General features: G+C 35.6%; 1 protein-coding gene across 2 annotated transcripts in view; it reads right to left on the minus strand.

Moving 5' to 3' along the window:
* Positions 1–27,971, minus strand: part of DNAL1 (dynein axonemal light chain 1) — a 39,408-nt gene that overhangs the window by 8,894 nt on the left and 2,543 nt on the right. The window contains exons 1-5 of one of the 2 annotated variants that reach the window (XM_070377556.1): positions 23,515–23,834; positions 23,018–23,056; positions 18,108–18,217; positions 15,135–15,190; positions 6,641–6,696 (exon numbers count right to left, since the gene is read on the minus strand). In XM_070377556.1, the coding sequence (XP_070233657.1) occupies positions 6,641–6,696; positions 15,135–15,190; positions 18,108–18,217; positions 23,018–23,056; positions 23,515–23,517 (264 nt within the window). In that variant the 5' untranslated portion in view covers positions 23,518–23,834. Of the gene's footprint in view, positions 1–6,640; positions 6,697–15,134; positions 15,191–18,107; positions 18,218–23,017; positions 23,057–23,514; positions 23,835–27,971 lie in introns of those variants that run through there. The other variant, XM_005893816.2, reaches the window with a different exon arrangement.

The raw sequence follows: 27,971 nt of genomic DNA on the forward strand, positions 1-27,971 counted from the left end.
CCAATATTTGTTATGAAAACTTTCAAACATAAAAAAGTTGAAAGAATATTATCGTAAATATCCGTATATCCACTACAGGTTCTACTGTAACATTTTACTATCTTTTCCTATCGCATATCTGTCCATCTATCCATCCTGCTACCTCTCCATCAATTCACCTCTTTCTTTTTCTTTTTTTTGATGTATAAAACTCAAAATCGATTGTTACAATATAAAGATTATATCATACTGACTCTTAAATGCTAGATATAACTGATGGTAGCACAAAACCTTTTCTTTCATATACAAAAGACAAAATGTAATGATTATTTGTTCCTTAAAAAACAAAAATTACTAAGCAGAATCAATTCAATGTTCAAGGTCCCTTTTTTTTTTTTTTTTCCCTTTTGGCTGAGCATGCAAGATCTTAGTTTCCTAACCAGGGATTGAACCTGTGCACTCTGCAGTGACAGAGTGGAGTCTTAACCATTGGACTGCCAGGGTACTCCCTCAATCCCCTCTTAACCCAAAAGAATTTACCTACATCTGCATGCTAATGTCTAGAATGTAGGACGCAGGTCTATGTTCTGGTACTTGTCAATTCAAAGACTATAGGAGAATAAATGTACTCTGGATAAAGATCATTAATGCATTTTCCATACAGATGGAACCAAGGGGAAAAGCTGAGAATGGAGTGGCCTGAGTTAGTTCTGTGTGTTATCCCAAGGCCCACAGTTTATCTTAATTTCAACTTTCTAAGTAGAAGAAACAACAGTTTCAAAGTAAAACTTTTAAATCAGTCCATTCCAGCACTTTATTAGAACTCAATGGCACCCCACTCCAGTACTCTTGCCTGGAAAATCCCATGGACGGAGGAGCCTGGTAGGCTGCAGTCCATGGGGTCGCCAAGAGTCGGACACCACTGAGTGACTTCACTTTCACTTTTCACTTTCATGCATTGGAGAAGGAAATGGCAACCTACTCCAGTGTTCTTGCCTGGAGAATCCCAGGGACGGGGAAACCTGGTGGGCTGCTGTCTATGGGGTCACACAGAGTCGGACACGACTGAAGCGACTTAGCAGTTTATATTAAAACTTTGTGATTTAACCAGCCTCTCTCAGGTAAATTCTGATACCTTCTCTCAAAGGATCTAATTAGTATACCATATATAGCATCAGTCTTCAGATAATTTAAACTTTGTTACATACATTTTCATTGCACTGCGTCCCCATCCATCTCCTATCTCCAGTTTAGAACGTGTGAGGCAGCAGAAAAAAACAGTGATTAAATACTAATTAGAAAATTTAGGCTCAATTCTAGGGTTCTTCCACTTATTTAGTGTCATTTTACATGTGCAGGTGAGGACTCCTGGTCAGTTTTCACATCGCCAACTTGATCAATTCTCCAAATAGCCAATTTGCTGAATTTACTCTTTTACTGATATAGAATAGTTGGGACAAAGTAAATACACATTGAAGACTGCGATAACTATTTACAGACTACTTATCTCGGCAACAGGGTTTAATAGTGTCTGCTCACTATACTTGGACACTTTACATAACTATCTGAGCCTCAGTTTCTTATCTGAAAATGAAGATTGAGGATTCTTTATCTTAAAATGAGGATATTATCTACTTATGAGTTTCAAGTGAGATAATGCATGTAAAGAGTCTGCTATATAATTATCAATACTGGATAATTATTAGGAATATTGGGGAGTGCCTAGAATTTAAGAAGAAAAAGATAAAGCAGAAACTGGGTAAAAAATATGTTAGGTCAATTTCCAAAAGAAGAAACATAGCTAACAAATAAATATATAAAAAGATGTTCAAAATCATACAGATTAAAACAACATATTGTTTCTAACATATTGACAGATATTAAAAATATGGATAATACTCATGGATATTGAGGGTGGAGGGGGTAACCCTCATTTTTATGCCACTGATGCCAGTGGAGACTGGCATAAGCCCCATGGGAGCAATGTGAGGTACTTGTCGAAATTTAAATGCACAAAAATAACCTCAGCTTTTCTATTTTTAGGAATCTAGCCTACGTAAATATTCAAACAATTGCTAAAGGATATATGTAAAAAGGTGTTCACTACAGTATGATATGTAATAGCAAAAAAAAAAAAGAGAGAGAGAGAAAGACCCCCTCCCTTAATAAAATATATGGAAATACTCTACATGCTCAGCTGCATTGGAATAGTTAAACACATTGCCGTATATACTGATAAAGTAGAAAACAACGGCTATGGAAAAGAATGTATTAAATCTGCCTGTTTTTACATGGAAGGATATTCCTGATTAAAAAAAAAACAGGAAAAATATGCACAATATATCAGTACAAATATAACATACATACACTCACACTTGCATGCACATACACATACGCAGATGTCTGTTTCTACACAGAAAAAAATTTAAAGTATACAAATATTATTTCTGTTATTCATGGAGCTAATGTAGAAAGAGGAAAGACTTTCACAGTGTATTTCATTTATTTATGAGTTGCTTGATTCGTTTTTTACAATTACATGTATTACTCTTAGAATTAAAAATTTAACCTAATAGTTTTTATAAGTAGCAATAAAATATTTGGAGTCACAATAAATATTTACAGAGTGCCTACTACATGTATCAAGCACCAGTGTAGATGCTGATGGACAAAACTGATACACTTATCAGGATTTGTGTGTGACACAGAGAGAAACAGTGGGAGAGATAGAGGGAAAGAGAATAAACAAATAAGAAAAATGGGAAAAATTAAGAGTGGTAAGAGTTATTGACTAGAGTTCTGTTTTAGGTTAGGATAGTTGGGTCTCTTCTGAGGAAGTGACATCTGAACTGAAGTGTGAAAGTCAAGGAGCCAGTAATGTGGAAATCCAGAGAAGGCAATGGCACCCCACTCCAGTACTCCTGCCTGGAAAACCCCATGGACAGAGGAGCCTGATAGGCTGCAGTCCATGGGGTCATGAAAAGTCGGACACAACTGAGCGACTTCACTTTCACTTTTCACTTTCATGCATTGGAGAAGGAAATGGCAACCCACTCCAGTGTTCTTGCCTGGAGAATCCCAGGGATGGGGGAGCCTGGTGGGCTGCCGTCTATGGGGTCGCACAGAGTCGGACAGGACTGAAGCGACTTAGCAGCAGCAGCAGCAATGTGGAAATCCAACAACAACAAATAGTTCTCCTAAGTAGTTTTATATAGACTCCCTTCCTTCAATTTAACATTCCATGTCTCATATATTAGTTATTTGTAAGTTATTGAGGCAGCTATTCAAATCATGCTATGAGGCTAATGTGTCTAGATGAATAAATCAGTTAGTATGTGAAACTGTCTGAAGTCCAGCATCTGTATCCATATGCAGACTTATTTTTCTTCAGTTTGTGCATAAGTATAAAGCTTTTAGATGGATTAAATGTTGTTTTTGGTATATGTACACACACATACACACACACACACAAACTGAGGTGGGGGAAAGCAACACAAAAAACTTAGCGGTTACTGATAGCAGTTTATAGAAAGTAAGAGATCTAAGTGATGGTTCAGCTAGATAATATCTCCATTCATGCCTTTAATCCTATATTTACCATTTCTTATTGGTTTCTAGGTATATATTACATTTCACGGGAGAACTTATACACCATATCAATATTTAAGAATCTAGTTAGTGTTCAGTAAATCCCTGGGGGGACATCCAGCATCTGTCATATTTGTCCTAAAAATTTGGGGGTATATTTATTTGCAAATTCTTCCTTTATAGAAAATTCAAAGTAATGTTTAGCCTGAAGTATAATAAATTCTGAAATTTTGTACTACAATTTAATACTTTGCCCATTATGAATAATGTCCCCCTATATATGATATTTTACCATCTAAAGCTCATAGAATGAAGAGAAGGCAAAATGTCTTTAAATTTACCAATCATTTAGAATATAAAAATAATTTATATATCATTAGGATTTTATTCAGAGAAAGCAATGGCACCCCACTCCGGTACTCTTTTGCCTGGAAAATCCCATGGATGGAGGAACCTGGCAGGCTTCAGTCCATCAGGTCTTGAAGAGTCAGACACGACTGAGCAATTTCACTTTCACTTTCATGCATTGGAGAAGGAAATGACAACCCACTCCAGTGTTCTTGCCTGGAGAATCCCAGGGATGGCGGAGCCTGGAGGGCTGCCGTCTATGGGGTCGCAGAGTCGGACATGACTGAAGCAACTTAGCAGCAGCAGCAGCAGGATTTTATTAATTATATCTAGCTAGAAAGCAAACAATTCATCTACTGGCTATTGTGTTGGGGAAAAAACTTCCTTTTATTAACTTCAGAATGTAATCTCTAAGAATTTCTAACATTTTATGAATTTATGTGGGTAAGCAGACATGCAGATGTGGGGATATTACCAGATAATTCAAGATAATTCCAAAATTGCTCCTCTGAACACTGATTCCTATTCAGGTGTTTTGGCTGTTTCTGCAAAGGGGTGGAATGGTGGTGGCCATTGTAGCCTGTCTGGTCATGGGCAGTTACTATTCTGTAGTATACCAGTTTCAGAAGCAAAACAGTTTCAAATGACTTCAATGACTCTGATGAAGCACAAGCTAGACTTACTGAGGTGAGGTGGGGGAACAGGAGACCAGAGTTACAAAATATTTCAGAGTTTTTATGAAGTATTTAACAATACGCACTTTTTAAAAATTATTGTCTTTGGGGAACATACACAAGAAAAAGAAATTAACTTCATCTTTTCTGAATTTGCCTAGTTTTACAATATTCTTTCATTTCAACCTCTTTGCAAGGAAATTGAGATGGCCAATAAATATGCAAATAAAATACACTGTCAAAAATTTTAACAAATCCATGTTTGGTAAGGGGAAATAGGAACCCTCTTACATTACTGGTGGTGGTATAAATTCGTACAACCTTTCCAAAGTGTAACTTGATAATATGTCACAAAAACCTTAAAAGAAATTCATACCTTTTGACCCTGCAATTCCATTTCAAGGAGTTTATCCAAGGAATTATTCATAGATGTATGCAATAATATAACTAAAAGGAGACTCATAATAGCATTGATTATGAATAATGAGTAACTTATTTAAATAAATTATGGTATATCAATAAAATAGAATATTATGCTGTCATTAAAAAAGAATATGGTTGCAAATTATTTTAAAAACTTAATATCCTCTGATCAAAAACCTCCAATGGCTTTGCAAGCCACTTGGGAAAAAAATCTAAAATTGTTTCATGTCCTATGAGGGCAGGTTCTTGGCTGCATCAGCCTCAATGAGGGCAGTTCCTCATTCAACATTTTTGCTCTCACTCAAGTAATCAAGCAGCTTCAGTTTCAGGACATTTGCACTTGCTCTCCCTCTCCAGTCCGGAGTGCTGGTCCCTTGGTCAGCTCTATAAGCCTACAGAGAGGACTTCCCATCAATCCACGTTCTCTTATATGCCTTGTTTTTCTTCATTGAATTCACCACTTGATATATTATTATACAATTATTTTCTAGTCTGTCTCCCTCCACTACAATATAAGTTCAATGAGAACAAGGACTTTATTTTATATTCTGCTGTATCTCTAGTGCCTAGAACACTGCCTGGCTAAAAGGCATTCAGGAAATATACTGTATGGATTTGCTGAATGAATGGATGACATGGAAACATTATCTTTGTATACTAAGTAAAAAAAAAAAGAGATGGAAAACAAAATGTATAGTATGATTCCATTTTCTATATTCTCACCAAAGCAAAGGAAAAAAGGCAAGAAAGATGTCAATCAAAATGTTAACAGTGGTTTATGGGTACTTTTTTTTTTTAAACCAGCCCACAGGATTTCTGTTTTACTGTCAATAACCTCAGTGCTTGCAAATGGGAGCAGTTTCAAAGCCGGTCTTTGGAAGTTAGCTTGCTGGGTAATGCTTCCTTTTAAAGACTGAATAGATGAAGTTTGTTGTTTGCTGAAAGTGAACAGCACAGAACCCTTCGATTCACCTCTGAATACCCCTGTTTACAAAGAGTAATTTTTTTTTTTTTTTTAATTTTTACAATGTTCTGTTGGTTTCTGCCACAAAGCAATGCAAATCAGCCATAATTATACACATATCCCCTCCCTGTTGAGCCTCCCTCCCCTTCCCCCATCTCACCCCTTGAGGTCATCAAAGCGCCAGGCTGGGCTCCCTGTGTTATACAGCAACTTCTTACCAGCTATCCATTTTACACATGCCAGTGTAAATACGCTGATGCTACTTTCTCCACTCATCCCACTCTCTCTCTCAGTGTGTCTACAAGTCCATGCTCTACTTCTGCATCTCCATTCCTTCCCTGCAAATAGGTTCATTAATACCATTTTTCTAGATTCCATATATATATTAATATTCTAAATTTGGTTTTCTCTGACTTACTTCACTCTGTATAACAGGCTCTAGGCTCATCCATCTCACTAGAACTGACTCAAATTTGTTCTTTTTTAAAGCTGAATATTATTTCATTGCATATATGTGCCACATCTTCTTTATATAGGTATTTTTTTATATAGGTTCTTTTTATATTTGCTTTTCTATTTTAAAAAGTTTCTGGAACAGACAAGTAATACTTATATACTCAAGAAAAAGAGTGTATGCTTTTTTAAGTAGTAAATAACAACCTACCAGTCCATTTAAGTTCTTTATGTTGTTTCTTCCTAAAGACAATATTCTCAAATTTTCTGTAGAGGAAAGAAAGCAATTTTGTTTTATTAGAATCATATCACACAATTGTTATAAATCTAATATAATAAAGCTTTAATACATTTATATAATAAATATCCTTATATAATAAGAAAGGCTGTACTAATAAAAAGTGGTAATCACGTAGGAAATAACACTGACCTATCACTAAGGTAAACTCTACAACTGCACATCACATCAATATTAAATTTTAAATGTTTAGCTATTTGAAATGCATGGTTTTAAATTACTGGCTAGTAAGAAATATTACACAGATAAAATAAGAGTAAAGAAGATTTGAACTTTAAATTTGGAAGCATATACATTTCAAACCTCTTGTAGTATGAGGGCTTATACTAGAAAATAGAAACATTCTCATGTATAGTCCCCACCTAACTCCACAAAAGAAGCGAAATCAAGTAAATTAGCATTTTAAAAATCTTTTGTCGTATTTTTTAGGATAATTAGATTGTAATTTGGTTTCAAAAGAAGTCTATTTGTGTTTTTTAAAAGGATGTTTCTTTTGTCTATAAGGTTATTTCTGGAAGAAAAAAAGTAGAAACAGTGGTTGGTTTGGGGGAGGAACTGAGAGTCAGTATACAGGCAGAGGAAGATATTTTTAATTTAGCTTCTTCTGAACTTATTTGCATAACACCATGTACACATATTATTTTTCAAAATTAAAAGATTTCTAGTAAAACATGCAATCTCACTTCTGTCCTAAAAATCTACTGTGATTACTTATGCATAAGTTATATATTTACTTTTCACAACTTAAACTTTTATAACTCTGCTATCCAATATGGTAGTTACTAACCACATTGTTATTTAGTCGCTAAGTCGAGTCCGACTCTGCAACCCCATGAACTGCAGCACTCCAGGCTTCCCTGTCCTTCACATCCTCCCTGAGTTTGCTCAAACTCATGTCCACTGAGTCAGTGATGCCATCCAACCATCTCATCCTGTGTCGCTCTCTTCTGGGAAATTGATTGCCCTCAATCTTTCCCAGCATCAGGGTCTTTTCCAATGAGTCGGCTCTTTGCATCAGGTAGTCAAAGTATTGGAGCTTCAGCCTCAGCATTAGTCCTTCCAATGAATATTCAGGGTTGATTTCCTTTGGGATTGACTGGTTTGATCTCCTTGCTGTCCAAGGGACTGTCAAAATCTTCTCCAGCACCACAGTTCAAAAGCATCAATCCTTTGGTGCTCAGCCTTCTTTATGGTCCAACTCTCACATCCATACACGACTACTGTAAAAACCATAGCTTTGACTATATGGATCTTTGTCAGCGAAGTGATGTCTCTGCTTTTTGATACACTGTCTAGGTTTGTCATAACTTTTCTTCCCAGGAGCACGTGTCTTTTAATTTCATGACTGCATCCACCATCTGCATTGACTTTGGAGCCCAAGAAAATGAAACCTGACACTGTATCCACTTTTTACCCATCTATTTGCCATAAAGTGATAGGACCATATTAATTTAATTAAAATTATACATAAATTAAGTTTCTCAGTCACATTAACTACATTTCAAGAGCTTAATAGCTATAAATGGCTAGTGGCAACTATATTGGAACAATACAGATAATTCTATTGGATAACACTGTTCTATAACATCCATAATTCAATGGTTAAGAACAAAATCCAATCCAAGCTCTCCAAGGAAGTAACCAAACCTCTCAGAATCTCAGTTTTCTTTTATGTAAAATGAGGAAGTATAGGCTCTATCTTATAGGAATATAAGGACTAAATGAGATAATTGTCTAAAATATTCAGCATAATGCCTAATCCACAGTAAGTCCACAATAAATGATGTATGTGTGTATAGGTATCAGGCATTTATAGTTATGTAAGCTTTGGTTTCGGAGAAGGCAATGGCAACCCACTCCAGTACTCTTGCCTGGAAAATCCCATGGATGGAGGAGCCTGGTAGGCTGCAGTCCATGGGGTCGATAAGAGTCGGACACGACTGAGCAACTTCACTTTCACTTTTCACTTTCATCCACTGGGGAAGGAAATGGCAACCCACTCCAGTGTTCTTACCTGGAGAATCCCAGGGACGGCAGAGCCTGGTGGGCTGCCGTCTATGAGGTCGCACAGAGTTGGACACGACTGAAGCGACTTAGGAGCAGCAGCAGCAGCAAGCTTTGGTTTTATTTAATAAAATTTTCAAATTATCTTATGAGAAACATTTAGTTTTCAGAACAAGGTATTAATATTTTAAAAGCAATCTAATTCTTGCAAAATAGTTGAAATAAAACCCCATGTTATAGGCTGAATTGTCCCCCACAAATCCATATGTTGAGGTCCTAACCCCCAGTAACTCAGAATGTGACTCTATTTGTTGACAGAACCTTTAAAGAGGCAATTAAAGTAAGATGACATTTTAGGTAAAATCCAATATGACTGGTGCCCTTATAAGAGAGGAGATTAGGACACAGACAGAAACAAAGACAAAGAGAAAAGATGGCTATACACAAGCCAAGGAGAGAGGCTTCAGAAGAAACCAATTGTACCTACACCTTGATTTTGGACTTCTAACCTGTACAACTACGAGAAAGTAAATTTCTGTTTTGTAAGTCATCCAGTCTGTGGGATTTGTTATGGCAGCCCTAGCAAACTAATATACTTTATATATAACTATAAATATGTAGAAATTAAATATATAAGAAAATCACATAATCAATTATTCTTTAAAGCTTCTTAATATGGAAAAACACTACCTTTTTCTATTTAATGCAGAATAAAAACCTTATTCAAAAAGTTATTCATTCAATACATAATTTTTGAGCATCTATTATGTGCCAGGCATACCTATAAGCACTTGCAATATAACAGTGAATAACACAGATGTAAATTCTTGCTGTCATGGAGCTAATTTCTGGCAGACAGTAAGCAAAACAATTAAGGGTATTAGACAGTGACAAGTGTAAAGCATAAAGAAAAGCAGGCAAAAAGAATGAAACAGCAGGGGGTAGAAGCATCCAACATGTTAGATAGAAGGTGACTTCGAAGTACAGATTCAAAGGAAGTGAAGCAGCTAGACATGAGGCTATCTGGAGGAAAAACATGCGGAGGGAACTTCAGCAGCAAAGGCTTCAAAGCAGGGCCATAGCAGAAGTATTCACAAAACACAGCCTAGCTGAGAAAATGAGAAGAGAGCAACAGGAGATGAAATTAGAAAAAAAACAAACAAACAGGCCTTATAGGGGATATGACAGAGGAGTCAAGAAATTACCAAGGAATTTGGCCTGAGCAGCTAGAAGAAAGCAGTTGTCACTGCCTGATACAGACACACAAGAAGCTGGGTTAACAAAGGCTGGGGAAGGATAGCAGGACTCAGTTTTGAACTTGTTAAGTATGAAATGTCCAGTAGACATTCAATGGAAATGTCAGGCAACTGAATGTGTAAGTCGAGTTCAGAGGAGATGTATGGACTTGAGCTATAAATGTGGGAACCATCAGCATACAGATGGTAAAGCCGTGAACTGGATGAGAATGTGGAGTAGGTAAAGACAGAAAAAAGATCCAAGAACTGAGGCCAGGGATACCCCAACAGTAAAAAATTTGAGGACATGAGGCTGGGAGGAAGCCGCCAGAAAGGCAGGAGGAAATCAAAGGGGTACAGTATCCTAGAAACCCAACAAAGAAACTGCTGCAAGAAAAAGAAATCATCATGTCAAAATGCACTTAGGTCAACTAAGATAAGAACTGAGAAATGACCTCAGATCAGAGATAACAGATATATGCAGATCTTTCAAAGATAATATCTACAACTCTTTTTTAAAAATGTACATGAAATGGCAATGAGAGGGCTACAAGGATATTATTTATTGCTGTTCAGGGAGGTAAGTTATGATATCAAAGTTAATAGATTAACTGTTCTTACATTACACAATTACATATTTTCCATATTTTAATATGCTGCATAAGTAGAACACCACTATATGGAAAACACTTTTTAGGTCTTGAGGAAAATCAAAACATTATCGTAAAGTTATATTTATTTATTTAGTAAACTGAAGGAGTATACTGTTTTAACAACAATATTTACTTTCTAATCTTTAAATGAGAGTATTATTTATATTGTACAGCTTTTTAGCCACAGTTTGAAGATACTCATGTCATACTGTTCTCTCGTCACAGCTGTTAGGGTTAATCTGCCTGAAAACCCCCGTTAAATAGCAATACTTGTTTATTTCAGATCTTCTCATATTAGCATAGTAGGTAAGACATAGTGCTCATGAAAGGAAAGGTGTAGGAGGCAAGCTAGAGTCATATATTCAGTATTTTATATGGATCAGTTGGCTTCATTTTGCTTCACAGTCACAGACAAAGTGTATTCTCTGTAGACTGCAGAAATACCATTTGTTACAAGCAGAACTAAAATGAGATGTGTCTAGTATAGCAAATACATGATACAAAGGCCTATCCTCTCTTTCCATGTCTATATTAGACACCAATAATTGATCAAGGTACTCTTTTCCACTGAATTTCTGGAACTTTTTTTAACGTGATTTTCCTGAGAGTCACTACCAAGTGATCAAAGAGAATACGAGTTACCAGCCCTTTATAGAAGTTTACCCAATTTCATGTCATCAGTTCAGTTCAGTCGCTCAGTCGTGTCTGACCCTTTGCGAGCCCATGAATCGCAGCACGCCAGGCCTCCCTGTCCATCACCAACTCCCGGAGTTCACTCAGACTCACGTCCATCGAGTCAGTGTAGTCATGTTTTTATGAAAGAAAAGCATGTTGTTCATACTGATAAATGTTATGAATTTAGCCTCATGTAAGCAAGTTATTTCAATTACAAAGAAACCAAAAGAGAAGAAAATGAAATATCTCAAATTGTTTAAAGAGTCAGTGAAAATTGGAATAGACTGAATCATTTTAAATACAAGTCTAATAGTAAACACTTCCTCTCCAGCACTATATAAACACTGAATGCAACTTTGAGTAAGGCACTAGGCAAGGGCAGGGGGAAATGGAGATTAGGAATAGAAGATTAAAAGATTAATAAAACATGGTGCTTGCTCTAAGGGGCTCATTATCTAAAGAGACAGAACATATTCCTAACTATAGTAACAGCTACTATTTCTTGAGCATTTATATGCACCAGGCACTATTCTAAGCACTTTATACACACTGGCTCATTTAATATTCAAAATAAATATGTGAAGCTGTTGTTCAGTTGCTAAGTCGTGTCTGACTCTTTGAGACCCATGAACTGCAGCATGCAAGGCTTCCCTGTCCTTCACTATCTCCCTGAGTCTGCTCTCGTCCATTGAATTGTGATAGCATCCAACCATCTCGTCCTCTGTCGACCCCTTCTCCTCCTGTCCTCAATCTTTCCTAGCATCAGGGTCTTTTCCAATGAGTCCGTTCTATGCATTAGGTAGCCAAAGTACTGGAGCTTCAGCTTCAGCACCAGTCCTTCCAATGAATATTCAGGGTTGATTTCCTTTAGGACTGACTGGTTTGATCTCCTTGCAGTCCAAGGGACTGTCAAGAGTCTTCTCCAACACCACAGTTAAAAAGCATCAATTCTTTGGCGCTCAGTCTCCTTTATGGTCCAACTCTCATATCCATACATGACTCCTGCAAAACTATGGATCTTTGTCGGCAAAGTGATGTGTCTGCTTTTAATACACTGTCTAGGTTTGTCATAGCTTCTTTTCAAGGAGCAAGTGTCTTTTAATTTCATGGCTGCAGTCTCTGTCCACATTGATATTGGAGCCCAAGAAAATAAAATCTGACACTGTTTCCACATTTACCCCATCTGTTTGACATGAAGTGATGGGACCAGATGCCACGATCTTTGTTTTTTGAATGTTGAGTTTCAAGCCAGCTTTTTCACTCTCCTCTTTCACCTTCATCAAGAGACTCTTTTTTTTTTTTTTTTTGAGCTTTTTTTTTTTTTAATTTTAATTAATTAATTTTTTTAAACTTTACAATATTGTATTGGTTTTGCCATACATCAACATGAATTGCCACGGGTGTACATGTGTTCCCAATCCTGAACCCCCCTCCCACCTCCCTCCCCATACCATCCCTCTGGGTCATTCCAGTGCACCAGCCCCAAGCTTCCTGTATCCTGCATCAAACCTGGACTGGCGATTCATTTCTTATATGATATCATACATGTTTTAATGCCATTCTCCCAAATCATTCCCCCACTACCTCTCCCACAGAGTCCAGTTTCTCTTCACTTTCTGGATTATAATCCAAGGTAGACTGTTATAAGGGTTTCCTTGGTGGCTCAGATAGTAGAGTCTGCCTACAGTGCGGGAGACCTGGGTTCAATCCCTGGGTCGGGAAATGTTTCCAAGAAAGAGTAATTATGATGACGGAAATCAGAGAAGTCTTTAGAGCTCTTCCTCTAAATAACATTTAAACTCTGCATTCTTAATGTTAATTTTTTTTCTTGTAGGGTTTTCCTGTTACAGGATGGGGCTGTTCTCAATGAAAAGCACTGCATTAACAAGTGTACAAAGTCATAAAAAAGAATGAAATGTTTGGATATAAAGAGGATGTTACAAGCTTTTAAATGACTCTGAATGCAACCTTAAGGCATTTGGTCTTTACTAGGCAAAGGGGAGTCATTGAAGGTCTCTGGCTTGGAGGAATGATAAATAGAACAATATTTTCATAAAGAAAACTCTGGTGTCAGTGCTGAAGGTCAACTGAAGAGCAGAAAGATAGGAGATAAGGAGATCAATTGGGTGGCTATCACGTAAGTTGTAAGGCAGTGTTTTTTCAAATTGTGGATCATGTGAAATCAACTTAATGGGTTGTCAGCAAGAACCTACTATATATTAATAACAGGAAAATCTACTCAATATCCTGTGATAAGCTACATGAGAAAAGAATCTAAAAAAGAATGAATATATGCACGTGTATAACTGAATCACTTTGCTGTACACCTGAAAGTAACCTAACACTGTGAATCAACTACACTCCAATAAAACAAACAGAAAAAACCTTAGTGGATTGTGACAAACATTTAAAAAACCAGGAAATCACACTAAAAACTTTTAAAAATGGAACCAATGCTATAAGGGTAAATACGGTTTTACAAATTTTAATCCGGTTCATATGAGTATGTGTATATTTGATATGTATATTCATGTGTGTGTGTGCACAGTCACTAAGTCGTGTCTGACTCTTTGCTGCTCCATGGACTGTAGCCTGCCAGGCTCCTCTGTCCATGGGATTTTCCAAGCAATACTGGAGGTGGTTGCCATTTTCTCCTTCAGTGGATCTTCTCAACCCAGGGATTAAAGTCACATCTCCTGCATTGGCAGATGGATTCTTTACCACTGAGCCACCTGGGAAGCCCTATGAACGTATGTACTGAGTTATTAATTCAACTGTATTTCTTACTGTGGGAAGTGGTAAAAAAACGTTTGAAAAAGATGACCTAAGGGGGAAATGATGAGGGTCTAAATTAAAGCTGTAGCTCCTGGAAATGGAAACGCAACAAATTATTTGAGCTCTTTCAAAGAATAAATTTAACAGGACTCAGAGATAAACCTGGATGTAGGGCTTGAGGGAAATAAAGGGGAAGTATTATAAGATAAATGATGGCTCACCAAAAGATACCTACATCCTAATCCCTGGATGTGAATATTATCATATATGGGAAAAAATATTTTGCAGATAAGAGTAAGTTAGGAATCTTAAGATGGGGAAAATATCCTTGATTATCCAAGTGTTTCCTAAATGCAATCATGTATGTCCTTATAAGAGGGTGACAGAAAAAGATATGGCAGAGACAAAACAGTAGAAGGAAATATGATCACAGAGGCAGATACTAGAGCGACACAGTCACAAGCCAAGGAATGTGGCAGTCATTCGAACCCAGAAAAGGCAAGGAAAAGATTCTCCCCTAAAGCCTCCGGAGAAACCATGGCCCTCTTAAAACACTGATATTGGCCCAGTGAAACTGATTGCAGACTTCTGGCCTCTAGAATTGTGAGGGAATACATTTCTGAAGCTTTAAGCCACCAAGTGTTTGCAGCCCAGAGGCAACTTGCATAAGGAACCTTGACAACTGGGAAGGGGTTAATGCCATTAAAAAAGATAAGGCGCATAGGAAAAACAAGGATGTGAGGAACAAAATTTTAAATACAACAAGTATGAAATACAAGAGAAATCTGGACAAAAACAGATTTAAAAAAACTTGATTTTCAGTTCATATATTTCAATTCTAACTCTACAAGCTTTAAAATGTCCTTAAACTATTCAGGTTTCATGTTATCTCTAATTTTCTTTGGATAGTCAAACAAGACACATAGTTTATATATTCTTTCTATCATCTGACAATTACTGTGGTTGAAACAGGTGCCAGCTTCTAGGATTATGCAGTGTCTCTGGAATGTTTCTTCCCAATAACTAAAAAAATTCTGGAACCATCTGTTACTGTGGATCACTTACTTAAGCCATTCAGGTTTGCAATTTTTTCAATGCAGTTTGTAGACAGTGAAAGCTTCCTAAAGGAGAAAAAAAAAGAATACTAGAATTAATAAGAAAAAAAGTTAATAGTATAATAGAAATTATTCCTCAAGTTCTCTCAGACGTTTCCTTTTCACACTGAATCCTTTTTTCCCCTCTCAGACATGGCACATGTTCTTTCATTTTGAAATCGTCATACTGTTTCCCATACTGTTATTAACAAAAGTTAATAAACATTCACTGTATAAAATTAAAAAAACCTTTTTGTGGACATTTTGGTGTTGTCTATTAAAATTTTTAAATGCATATTTTCTTTAACCCAGTAATTCATTTATAGGAACATATCCTATGGAAATAGTAATGCCAAATATATATGAATTAAACTATTACTGTATTATTATAATAGCAAAAAAATGGGGGAAAATTTATAAATACACATCAGCTGAGGAATACAGATAACAAAATACTATGCAGCCACTAAAACAAACAAGATCGGGCCATACATACCAACTTTGGAAAATGTCCATGATACATACATTATAAAAAGTCAACGTAGTCCTAATCACCCCAGACATTTCCCCAGAAATACTTTCACCAGTTTATATATATATTTTCTATATTTTTTTCCCTATATATACTTTAATCGTATAAAAACAAAATTTTAAAGGGAGCATAGTTATATACTCCAGTACTTTGGCCACCTCATGCGAAGAGTTGACTCACTGGAAAAGACTCTGATGCTGGGAAGGATTGGGGGCAGGAGGAAAAGGGGACAACAGAGGATGAGATGGCTGGATGGCATCACCGACTCAATGAACGTGAGTTTGAGTGAACTCTGGGAGTTGGTGATGGACAGGGAGGCCTGGCGTGATGTGATTTATGGGGTCGCAAAGAGTCAGATGCGACTGAACTGAACTGAACGGAACTGAATTATACACTATTAATCTTCTCTTGACAAAAGTGTTTAATATCTTAGCAAACTTCATACAAAGAATATAATAAAAGCTAATTTTATTGAATGCTTCATATGTGCCTAGTATTCTTCTAAATACTTTACATGTATTAACTATTTTAACCATCAGAATGATCCTATGAGCTACATATTAGTAACCATATTTTATAAATGAGGAAACTGAGACACAAAGATGTTAAGCAATTTGCCTACTATTACACAGCCAGAAAGTAGCAAATCCAAATTTAAAACCCCCCAAAACTGACCCCAGAACATGTGATCTTATCCTTCAGATTTGATTTGAAGAGGAATTATTCTTTTTTTTTTTTTGCTTAAAACAGTAAAAGCAATTACTGTACACTGTAAATTATTGGTCATATGTGTGTATTTTCTAGTCATTCTCCACTCCCAAGAATTACCAATAAAGTGAAAAATGGAGTGGAAAAGCAGGACTACAGTTGGGGAATAATTCTGTAATTGTTGTATAGGCAACCTGCCCAAAGATTGTCAGCAAAAATATGAACAGGATGACTCTTAAGCAGTTTCTAGGGTACTTTGGTATGAGGTATAGAACCTTCTCAAGGTTTGATAAAAAGACATTTGACCACTTTAAAATAATGTTCTTTGAAATCATGATTTTGAAGCCAAAAACACATTTAAGGTAGATTTTTATGTACTACACTGTGTTCTCATCACAAAGGACAAGCTGCATACAATAACTAAATTATGTTTGTTTTTCCCTTTAATTCCAAAGATAGATATTAGTCTAATGCATGCATTCACAAATATGTGCTTAAGAGTCATTCAGATTGCTTATTGTAAACACAGATACCTAGTTTCATCAGTAGATTCTTTTTCTATAAATTTGAAGTTGGGCTTATCTGCTGCACAAGGAGGTTCTTATGTAGGTAGTCAGGGAACCACACTTAGGAAAATATAGGATTTTCCAATATTCTATAACAAGTGATTCTATAACATTCTATAGCCCTGACAAGACATTGCAGCTTAAGAACATGGTTACAAGGTGTCATGGTATAATTGCCTCAAATTCGTCACAGAACCCTGCTAAAAAGCATGCAGAATATTCAGGAAATCAGTTAATATAATAAACATATATCTGATACTTAAAGTCTTGGGAAAATAGGATTGCAAGTAAGTGTAACTTAGTGCTAATGAGAAAAAAATAAATAAAAAGGCTCTACGTGAGAATGCTAGGACTTCCCCGGTGGTCCAGTAGTTGACTTCATGCTCCCATTGCATGGGTTCAATCCCTGGTCAGGGAACTAAGATCTTACATGCTGTGTGGAGCAACCAACAATAATAATAAAAAAATGAAATTTTTAAAAATGCTAACCCTGGTACTCAAAAACTGGTGCAATTTTGGTTGATATTTCCTTTTCTTTGTGTTTTTAATATTTTCTAGATGTTTTACAATGTATTTTAATAATTTGAGAAATTTTTCAAAAGTGGTTACTTCTATGCTTCTGAGTAAGTATAGTATTGACTTTGATGGATAATTTCACAAGAGAAACTACTAGATTTTACGACAGAGAAATAGTTTTATTGTGTTATTTAGCTTCTCCTAAGAGAAAAGGAAGTTTGTGTAAAGAATCCACCTTCTAATGCAGGGACACAGGTGCGATCCCTGGTCGGGGAACTAAGAACCACGCGGCAACTAAGCCCGGGCACCAAAACTAGAGAAGCCTCTGCTGCAACCAAGGGCCCGTGCACGGCAACAAAGGCCCGGCACAATCAAAACAAAAAATCACACTGTAAAAAAATGTGATACAGGATAGTTTAGAATTACTCGATTAACGACCCTATAAACCAATAATCGTTTATGTTTGGCCTTGCCAAAGGGAGAATCACAGGAAGGAAGGAAGGGAGGGAGGAAGGGAAATGAAAACCAAGAAAATAAATACATTTTTTTAGTCTGTGTATTTAGAAAAGGAAGGGAAACTTAACAGCAATACTAGAAAGGATGAAAAAAGACAAGCACTTACTCGCAATTAGAAAGCGTGGACAAGGATGCATCCATCTTCTCTATAGGGGGAATCTGGGCATACAGCTTTATCTCTCTGGCTTCAGATGGCTTCTGGCTGGTTTTCTCTTCCTATAAGGAAAATTAATGTGGAAGAAAATAATCCCAGATTATAATGTGGAACTAAAAAGGTCAGATTTTCTCAAGGCTTTTCAATATTTATTTCAAAATAGCTATTAAAATTCATTAATTCTGTACATTCTTGACAGAACACTTATTGACAACACTTACTTACTGAACCTGATAACTAGCTTATACATCGCTGGTTCAGATAATTCCCTGTCAGGTCTCAGCCAAATGGAAAAGAGGAAAGAAAATAACTTTTATTTCTGTAGTTTTTAAAATCTTTTAAGAGTCTATCAATTAATAAACAAAAATAAAACACAACAACAAAAACATTTTTCTGGGAAGGATTCCTTGTCCCTAAACAAACTTAAGTATCAGATTTAGATCTATAAGACGAGCTGTTTTTGTCATCTCATCTTTCTGTTCCTATGTACAATTTAGTCTGAGCTACAACCACCAAATACCAAGAATTTGAGAAGGTATTCTCTTTATGACAAACATTACTTTGCCAACAAAGGTCCGTCTAGTCAAGGCTATGGTTTTTCCAGTGGTCATGTATGGATGTGAGAGTTGGACTGTAAAGAAAGCTGAGCTCCGAAGAATTGATGCTTTTGAACTGTGGTGTTGAAGAAGACTCTTGAGAGTCCCTTGGACTGCAAGGAGATCCAACCAGTCCATCCTAAAGGAGATCAGTCCTGGGTGTTCTTTGGAAGGACTGATGCTAAAGCTGAAACTCCAGTACTTTGGCCACCTCATGCGAAGAGCTGACTCACTGGAAAAGACTGATGCTAGGAGGGATTGGGGGCAGGAGGAGAAGGGGATGACAGAGGATGAGATGGCTGGATGGAATCACCAACACGATGGACATGAGTCTGTGTGAACTCCGGGAGATGGTGATGGACAGGGAGGCCTGGCGTGCTGCGATTCATGGGGTCGCAAAGAGTCGGACGTGATTGAGCAACTGAACTGAACTGAACTGAAGGTCAAATTTATTTGTTCTACAATAATTTACTACTACATTCTATGTTACAGTTTAATTTCAGTACCTAATACAATTTAAATTTTAATTACCAGGATATGCTGCCTAATAATGCTGCCTAATAATGCTGCCTAATAACTGAGGTACTTAGTTCCATCTCTCCAACAAAACAAGAAGATACTGCAGCTTGGGAACCTTTTTTTTTTGCTTTCCTGTTTTCTATTGTTGTTGTTTGGTCGCTAAGTTATATCTAACCCTTTGTGACCCCATGGACTGCAGCACTCCAGGCTTCCCTGTTCTTCACTATCTCCTGGGGCATGCTCAAACTCATGTTTTCTATAGCTAGTGTGATATAAGACACAAAAGAGGCTTGTTTTTTTTTTTTTTTAAATCAAATCATAACACATCAATAATAGAAAATATATAATCAGTTGAAAGACAACTAATACACATCCACTTGGTATTTTTTTGTGTGCCATAGGTTAGGAGATGGGAGACTGACATCTTTAATAAATGTGTTAATGAGAGTAAGAATGAGCATTATATCCTCAAATAATCTTAAAGTTAAAGACTTACAGCCATCATATAATCTAGAAATAAAATGTACAAACCAAATCAAATAGCCAACCACTTATTATTATAATAATAATAGTGGTTGGCTATTTATTATTATAAACTAAGTGTTATTAACCACTTGTTAATATAAATATTATTATATTATCCTAAAATCTGCTTCAAGGCAACTGTATTGAATACTAAGCCTACTCCATACTTTTTTTTATTAAAACAGATTTTTCAGTAGCTAAACAGAAAGGAATTTTTAAATTCCAATTAGGGTATACAGAAACTTACAAGCACTAAAAACAAGAATTCAAATATTTCATTATCCTAGCTACTCTGTCTATTTTCCATAGACACCAAGTTTCTTGAAAGACTTTTTATTTAAAGCCCAGCTACAAAAGCAAAGATACATTATTATACAAAAAACTGATAACACAGTCAAATAAGCTATCACTGGGGATAGAAATTGAGAAGCCATCTCTATTCTCTCTGGAAATTCTATCCATAGTGCTGAAATACAACCATTCAAACTTTATAGAATTTTATATTCAAAATATTTGTTTAAATTTAATGCACATTTTTTACAATGCCATTTCCTAACATTACTATGTGCTTTTAAAAAATGTATCTTGTGTATTTCCAGATATAATTGATATACAGCACTGAATAAGTTTAAGACATACAACATACTGATTTGACTTACATAATCATGAAATGATGACCACAGTAAGTTTAGTGAACATCCATCATCTCAAGCAGATACAAAATAAAAGAAATAAAATTTTTTTCCTTGTGATAAAAACTCTTGGGACTTACTCTCTTAACTTTCGTATATAACATACAGCAGTGTTGTTCTTCAGTTGCTAAGTTCTGTCCGACTCTTTGCCACCCCATGGACTACAGCTTGCCAGGCTTCCCTGTCCTTCAACATCTCCTGGAGTTTGCTCAAATTCATGTCCATTGAGTCAGTGATGCCATCCAATGATCTCATCCTGTGTTGCCCTCTTTTCCTCTTGCCCTCAATCTTTCCCAGCATCAGGGGCTTTTCCAGTGAGTCAGCTCTTCACATCAGGTGGCCAAAGTTTTGGAGCTTCAGCTTCTGCATCAGTCCTTCCAATGAACAGGAAGGTTGATTTCCTGTAGGACTGACTGATTTGATCTCTTTGCGGTCCAAGGGATTCTCAAGCATCTTTAGCACCACAATTCAAAAGCATCAATTCTCTGGTATTCAGCCTTCTTTATGGTCCAACTCTCACATCCATACATGACTACTGTAAAAACCATAGCTTTGACTATATGGACCTTTGTTGGCAAAGTGATGTCTCCACTTTTTACTACGCTGTCTGGGTTTGTCATAGCTTTTCTTCCAAGGAGCAAGCGTCTTTTAATTTCAAGGTTACAATCACCGTCTGAAGTGATTTTGGAGCCCAAGAAAATAAAATCTGTCACTGTTTCCACTTTCCCACATCTATTTGCCATGACGTGATGGGACTGACGTTAATTATATTAATCATTTTGTACAATGCATCCCTAGTACTTACTTATCTTGTAACTGGAAGCTTGTACCTATTGACTATCTTCATCCAATTTCCCCTACCCCTACCCCTTGCCTCTGGTTACCACAAATCTAGTGTCTTTTTCTACGAATTTGTCTGTTTGTTGAAACATAATTGACTTACAGTGCTATGTTAGTTTCTGGTGTACAACACAGTGATTCAATACTTTTATACAGCACAAAATTATCACTACTTTTTACAGATTTATTGAGATATAATTGACATATAACGTTATTTATGTTTAAGGTATGCAATGTGATACTTTGAAATATGTACATATTGCAAGATGATTACCAGCATAAAGTTAACACATCCAGCACCTCATACAATAAATTTTTTGTGTGTTGAGAACATTTAAGATTACTCTCTTAGCAACTTTCGAGTGTATAATACAGTATTATTAACTATGCTATACACAGATTCCCAGAACTTATTGATCTTATAACTGGAAGCTTCTACCCTTTGACCAACTTTTCCCCATTTCCTCCATTCCTCAACTTTGGTAACCACCATTATAATCTGTTTCTATGAGTTGGCTTTTTTAAACTTCACATATAAGTGAGATCACAAATGAAAAAACCTTGAATTGTCTTGTCCTATCTGACTACATCATTTAGCATAATGTTGTCACAAATGGCAGGACTTTCTTCTTTTTATGGCTGAGTAATATTCCATTGTATACAAATACACATTTTCTTTATCCATTCATCCACTGATAGCCATTTAGGTTGTTTTCATGTCTTGGCTATTCTGAATAATGCTGCAATGAACCTGGGGATAATCTCTTTGAGATGGCGATTTCATTTCCTTCAGATATACATCCAGAAGTGGAACTCCTGGATTATATGGTAGTTCTACTTTTAATTTTTGAGGAATCTCCACAGTGTTTATATTAACCACTCCACCATAACACTATACCAACTTACATTCCCACCAAAGTGCAAAAAGCGTTCCCTTTTTTCCACATCCTCACCAACACTTTTCTCTCATATTTTTAATGACAGCCATTTTAACAGGTGTAAGGTGATATCTCTTTGGGGTTTTGATTTGCATTTCCCTGACGATCAGTCATGTTGAATATCATTTTAGAATTTTTATTCGAGGTTTTTTCATTTGTCTATGCATGATTTTCATTTGTTCACATTGACTGTCTCTGTTCTAACCTCCAAGAGATTAAAACCATCATTTATCTAAAACCTAGATCACCCATAGCACATATCACTCTATCACCTAAAAATGATATGTGGTTTAATAATGATAAAGTTGAAAAGGAACATGGAGATTCCAGCTATCACAGTAACAGACAAATTAGCCTTTCCAGATTTAAATTTTCCAATGGTCAGACTTTTTAACTGAAATTTTTATTGAGATATTTGAAGAGTCATGTGCAGTTATAAGAAATAATACAGAGAGAGCCTTTATACACTTTGCCCTAATGGTAACATTTTTCAAAATTATAGTATCACAACCAAGATATTGATATTGATACAATCCACTAACTTTAATCAGATTTTCCCAATTTTACTTATACTTATTTGTACATGTGAGTGTGAATGTGTCTGCATGTGTGTATTAAGGTCTATATAATTTTATCACCTGTGTAGGCTCATGTATCCACTAACAGATTTCTTGTATCGAATGATCAGATTTAAATAACTGTCCAAAACTTATCCTAATATGGTTTCTAGAAGTAAGAACTCATAAACTCACCCATCTGGCTAGGGCTTCTTTGATTGTTGTTGCTTTCGCCTTAAAAAGAGAAGAAAAAACAAGGTTATCTTTATTGGTGTGATTTGTTGACTCAATTTTCATGCAACAATTATTAGCCCTGGCATCTACCATTAAAAAGATTTCTTTTTTTGAGACTTCATATGAAAAGAGAATGTTTTAATTTCTTAAAATCAGAAATACTTAAATACCTCTCAGAGAAATTAAGGAAATCATGATGTATCATGTCATATGCTTTACTCTCACGTGGTTTACAAAAAACAGAGCTGTCAACACTGATATTAAAATATATCTTATTTCAAAAAAATAAAATAAAATATATCTTATTTCATTATTCTAAGATTTATATCTTCCTTTACATTTTAATATCTTTGAAGTCTGGATACATCTTACAACCAGGAAAATTTTATAATTGCTGCAGCCAGGTAGCACTGATGAAGGTTTAGAAAAATATTAACCATCTTATTTAATATACATACCATATATATTCATTTTTATGTTTATCAAAGGATGCTGCTGCTGCTGCTGCTAAGTTGCTTCAGTCATGTCCGACTCTGTGCGACCCCATGGAAGGCAGCCCACCAGGCTCCCCCGTCCCTGGGACTCTCCAGGCAAGAACACTGGAGTGGGTTGCCATTTCCTTCTCCAATGCATGAAAGTGAAAAGTGAAAGTGAAGTTGCTCAGGCGTGTCCGACTCTTAGCGACCCCATGAATTGCAGCCTACCAGGCTCCTCCGACCGTGGGATTTTCCAGGCAAGAGTACTGGAGTGGGGTGCCACTGCCTTCTCCATTATCAAAGGATAACACATGATAAAAATCTATATGCCTAAATACATTTAAAATAACTCTGTCAATAAATACAAAATAAAATTTCTAAGTGATAGGAAATTCTGTCACAGTTTAATTCCAACTTCTTATTTTTCTTATTTTTTAACTGGAAGATAATTGCTTTACAAGGTTGTGTTGGTTCCTGATGTACAACAACACGAATCATTACTTTTCTTTCTTAGAAGAAGATAAAATAATGTTGTACCTTATAATCAATAGTATCTTAGATTCAATTTAATATGATATTAAAAACTTTAAAGGTAAGAAAAAGAAGACATCCTTTGAATCTTTGCTGGAGCTTATTTTATAAAAGAGAGAACCTAAAGAATAACAAAAGGAATTAAGTCTCTGAAGTAAAGATGCACTAATAAATAACACAAGTTAAAAATAAAACTATTAATTTAAGTAAAATAATAAAATTAAAGACAAAGAAAGTAAAAATTGGAGGAATATAACACTTAAAAGGAAACTTATGCTTAAAATACATTAATTTAAAAATAAGAGAACAGGGAACTATACTCAATATTCTGTGATAAACCATAATGGAAAATAATATGAAAAGGATTATATATATATGTATAACTGAATCACTTTGCTGTTTAGGAGGAGTAAACACAACATTGCAAATCAACTAATGAATAAAATAAATTTTAAAAAATAAGAGAAAGCAAGAGATAGAAAACAAATTAGGCATTCAAAATATTTGGAAAAGTACATCATGAATGCAGAAGGAAACAGGAAGGAAGAAATCAATGAAAAACAGACTGAGAGGAAAAAAGACGAACAAAACTAAAAGCTGGTTCTTAAGTTTCTGGCAAGCCTGACTGAGCAAAACAGAGAGATATACAAATTAAAAATATAGAATAAAGAGAGATGACACAGATACCACAGAGATTTTTAAAATAAAATATTATAATTTTGAAAACCTAAAGTATACATTTCTAGGGAAAAAAAAAGCCAAAACTCACAAGAAGAATCAGAAAATATGAATAGACCAATAACTATTTGAAAATTAAAAAGATAATCCAAGAAATTTACTCACACCCTCCTCCCCTAAAGCCCCAAATCTAGATAAATTGCAAATAAGTTCTACTAACTTTTCAAGGAGCAGATATTCCTTGTTATGCAAGTTGTTTCAGAAACCAGAAAGAAAAGAGGGAAAGCTGCCAACTTATTTTATGAGACTAGAATAATCTTGATGCCATAACTAGATAAGGGGCCCTTTTTACTTCTCAAAACAGATTTGAAAAATCTTAGATGCACAATATTAGATTTCCAAAGCCAATGGTGTATAATGATCATGATCAAAAATGGCTTATGCCAGGGGCATAAAGATTGTTTAACAACAGAAAAATCTATTACAAATGTAAATCTTTTATTAATGGATTAAAAGGGGGAAATTACATTTATTTCAGTAAGTGCAGAAAGAGCATTTGATAAAGTTCTACCTCTGATATTAAAAGCTTTTAACTAAGGGTTAAAGCAAAATTCCTTATTTGATAAAAGCTATATATCAAAATGGAGAAGGAAATGGCAACCCACTCCAGTATTTTTGCCTGGAGAATCCCATGGACAGAGGAGCCTAGCAGGCTACAGTCCTAGGTCGTAGAGAGTCGGACACGACTGAAGCAACTTAGCACGCACACATGCATATATCAAAAAGCTCTAACCAATACCAGCTTAATGAATAAATTCATTCATTTGAACAAATATTCACTGATTACTTCCTATATACCAAACATTCTTCCACTTGCTTCAGATATATCAATGAACAGAACAAAGATTCCTGCCTTACGGGAATCTACATCTATCGCTGGGAGACCGATGTAACTGATATAATAAATAAATAGATAAGTCATATAGTATATTAGAAGGTGATAATTACTAAGGAAAAAGAAAAAGCTGAGCTCAGTAAAGAGTATCAGGATGTGTGTATATGTCTATGGTGGATATTTACTTTAAATAAGGTGGTCAAGGGTGGGCCAAATTGGGAAGGTAACATTAAAGTATCCTCAAACTCCTAGAAGACAACATAGGCAAAACAGGTAATAGAAATAAAAACAAAAATAAACAAATGGGACCTAATGAAACTCAAAAGTTTTGCACAGCAAAATCACCATAAAAAAACAACCTGTGGGCTGGAAGAAAATATTTGTAAATGATGTGACTGATGAAGGGCTTAATTTCCAAAATATACAAACAGCTCATATAAGTCAGTAACAAAAAAAAAAAATTCAGGGACTTCCCTGGTGGTCCAGCGGTTAGGACTCCTGCTTCCACTACAGGGGGCAGAGGTTCAATCCCTGGTTGGGAAACAGGATCCCACATGCTGCATGGTATGGTAAAAAAACAAACACACAACCCACTGAAAAAATGAGCAGAAAACCTAAACAGACATTTCTTCAAAGAAGACATACAGATGGACAATAGGCACATGAAAGATTTTCAGCATCACTAATTATTAGAGAAATGCAAATCAAAACTACAAAGAGGTATCACCTCACACGGGTCAGAACAGCCATCATTAAAAAGTCTAAAAAAATAAAAAATAAAAAAAAATAAAAATAAAAAGTCTATACTGATTCACTTTGCTGTCACCTGATGCTAACACAACACTGTAAATCAGCTATGTTGTTGCTGCTGTTGTCATTGTTACTCAGCTGCTAAGTTGTGTCTGACTCTTTGTGACCCCAGACTGCAGCATGCTTGGCTCCTCGGTCATCCACTATCTCTTGGAGTTTGTTTTGCCTTCAATCTTTCCCAGCATCAGGGTCTTTTCCAATGAGTTGGCTCTTCATATCAGGTGGCCAGAGTATTGGAGCTTCAGCAACAGTCCTTCCAGTGAATATTCAGGGTTGATTTCCTTTAGGATTGACTGGTTTGATGTCCTCGAAGTGCAAGGGACTCTTAAGAGTCTTCTCCAGCACCGTAATTTCAAAACCATCAACTACACTTCAACAAAAAATAACTTTTAATTTAACTCCACAAATAATAAATGTTGGCAAGGGTGTGCAGAAAAGAGAACACTCCTGCCCTTTTGGTGGGACTGTAAATTGGAACAGCCAGTACAGAAAATGGAATGGAAGTTCCTTAAAAAAACTAGAAAGTGAACTAGTATATGATCCAGCAGCCCTATTCCTGGGCATAGATCTGGAGAAAACCATAATTTGAAAAGATATATGCTTTCCAGTGTTCACTGAAGCACTATTTTACAATCGCCAAGACATGGCTAAATGTCCATTGACAGATGAATGGATAAAGAAGATGTGTTATATATATATATATATGTACAATAGAATACTACTCAGCCATAAAAGAATGAAATAATGCCATTTGCAGCAATATGGATGGACCTAGAGATTATCATACTAAGTGAAGTAAGCCAGAGAAAGACATATCATAAAGATATCATAAAGTGATATCATATGATATCACTTATATGTGGAATCTTAAAAAAAAAGTTACAAATTAACTTATTTACAAAACAGAGGTAGACTCATGACAGAAAACAAACTTATGGTTACCAAAGGGAAAAAATGGAGGAGAGACTAATTAGGAATTTAGGAGCAACATATACACACTATTATTTATAAAATAGATAAACAACAAAGTCTCTGTTTAGCACAGGGAACTATATTCAATGTCTTGAAATAAACTATAATGAAAAAGAATACACATATATATCAACATGTGTAACTGAATCACTTTGCTATATACCAGAAAACAACACAACATTGTAAATCAACTATACTTCAATAGAAAAGAAAAAAGTATTCTCTTTAAGATTCCAGACACATCAAGGATGCCTATCTCCTATCATTGCTACTGTTTAACATGGTACAAAAGATCTTTATCAATATTACAATAAAAAATAAAACTATGTGTAGATGATCATCTGTGTAGAAAATGCAATAGAATAAACTAATAAATACTAGAATACAGCAAATGCAGGACACTGTTGACAAGTTAGAAAAATTGAGAGATATTTTCAAAATAAAACCAACAAAGGACTAATATCTAGAATATACAAGGAACTCCTGAAATTAAAAAACAAATTAAAAAAAGGGAAAAGTTGGCAAAAAATATATACAGAAAATTTACAGAAAC

This window comes from Bos mutus, chromosome 10 (genome assembly GCF_027580195.1).
Source record: "Bos mutus isolate GX-2022 chromosome 10, NWIPB_WYAK_1.1, whole genome shotgun sequence".
Lineage (NCBI taxonomy): Eukaryota > Metazoa > Chordata > Mammalia > Artiodactyla > Bovidae > Bos > Bos mutus.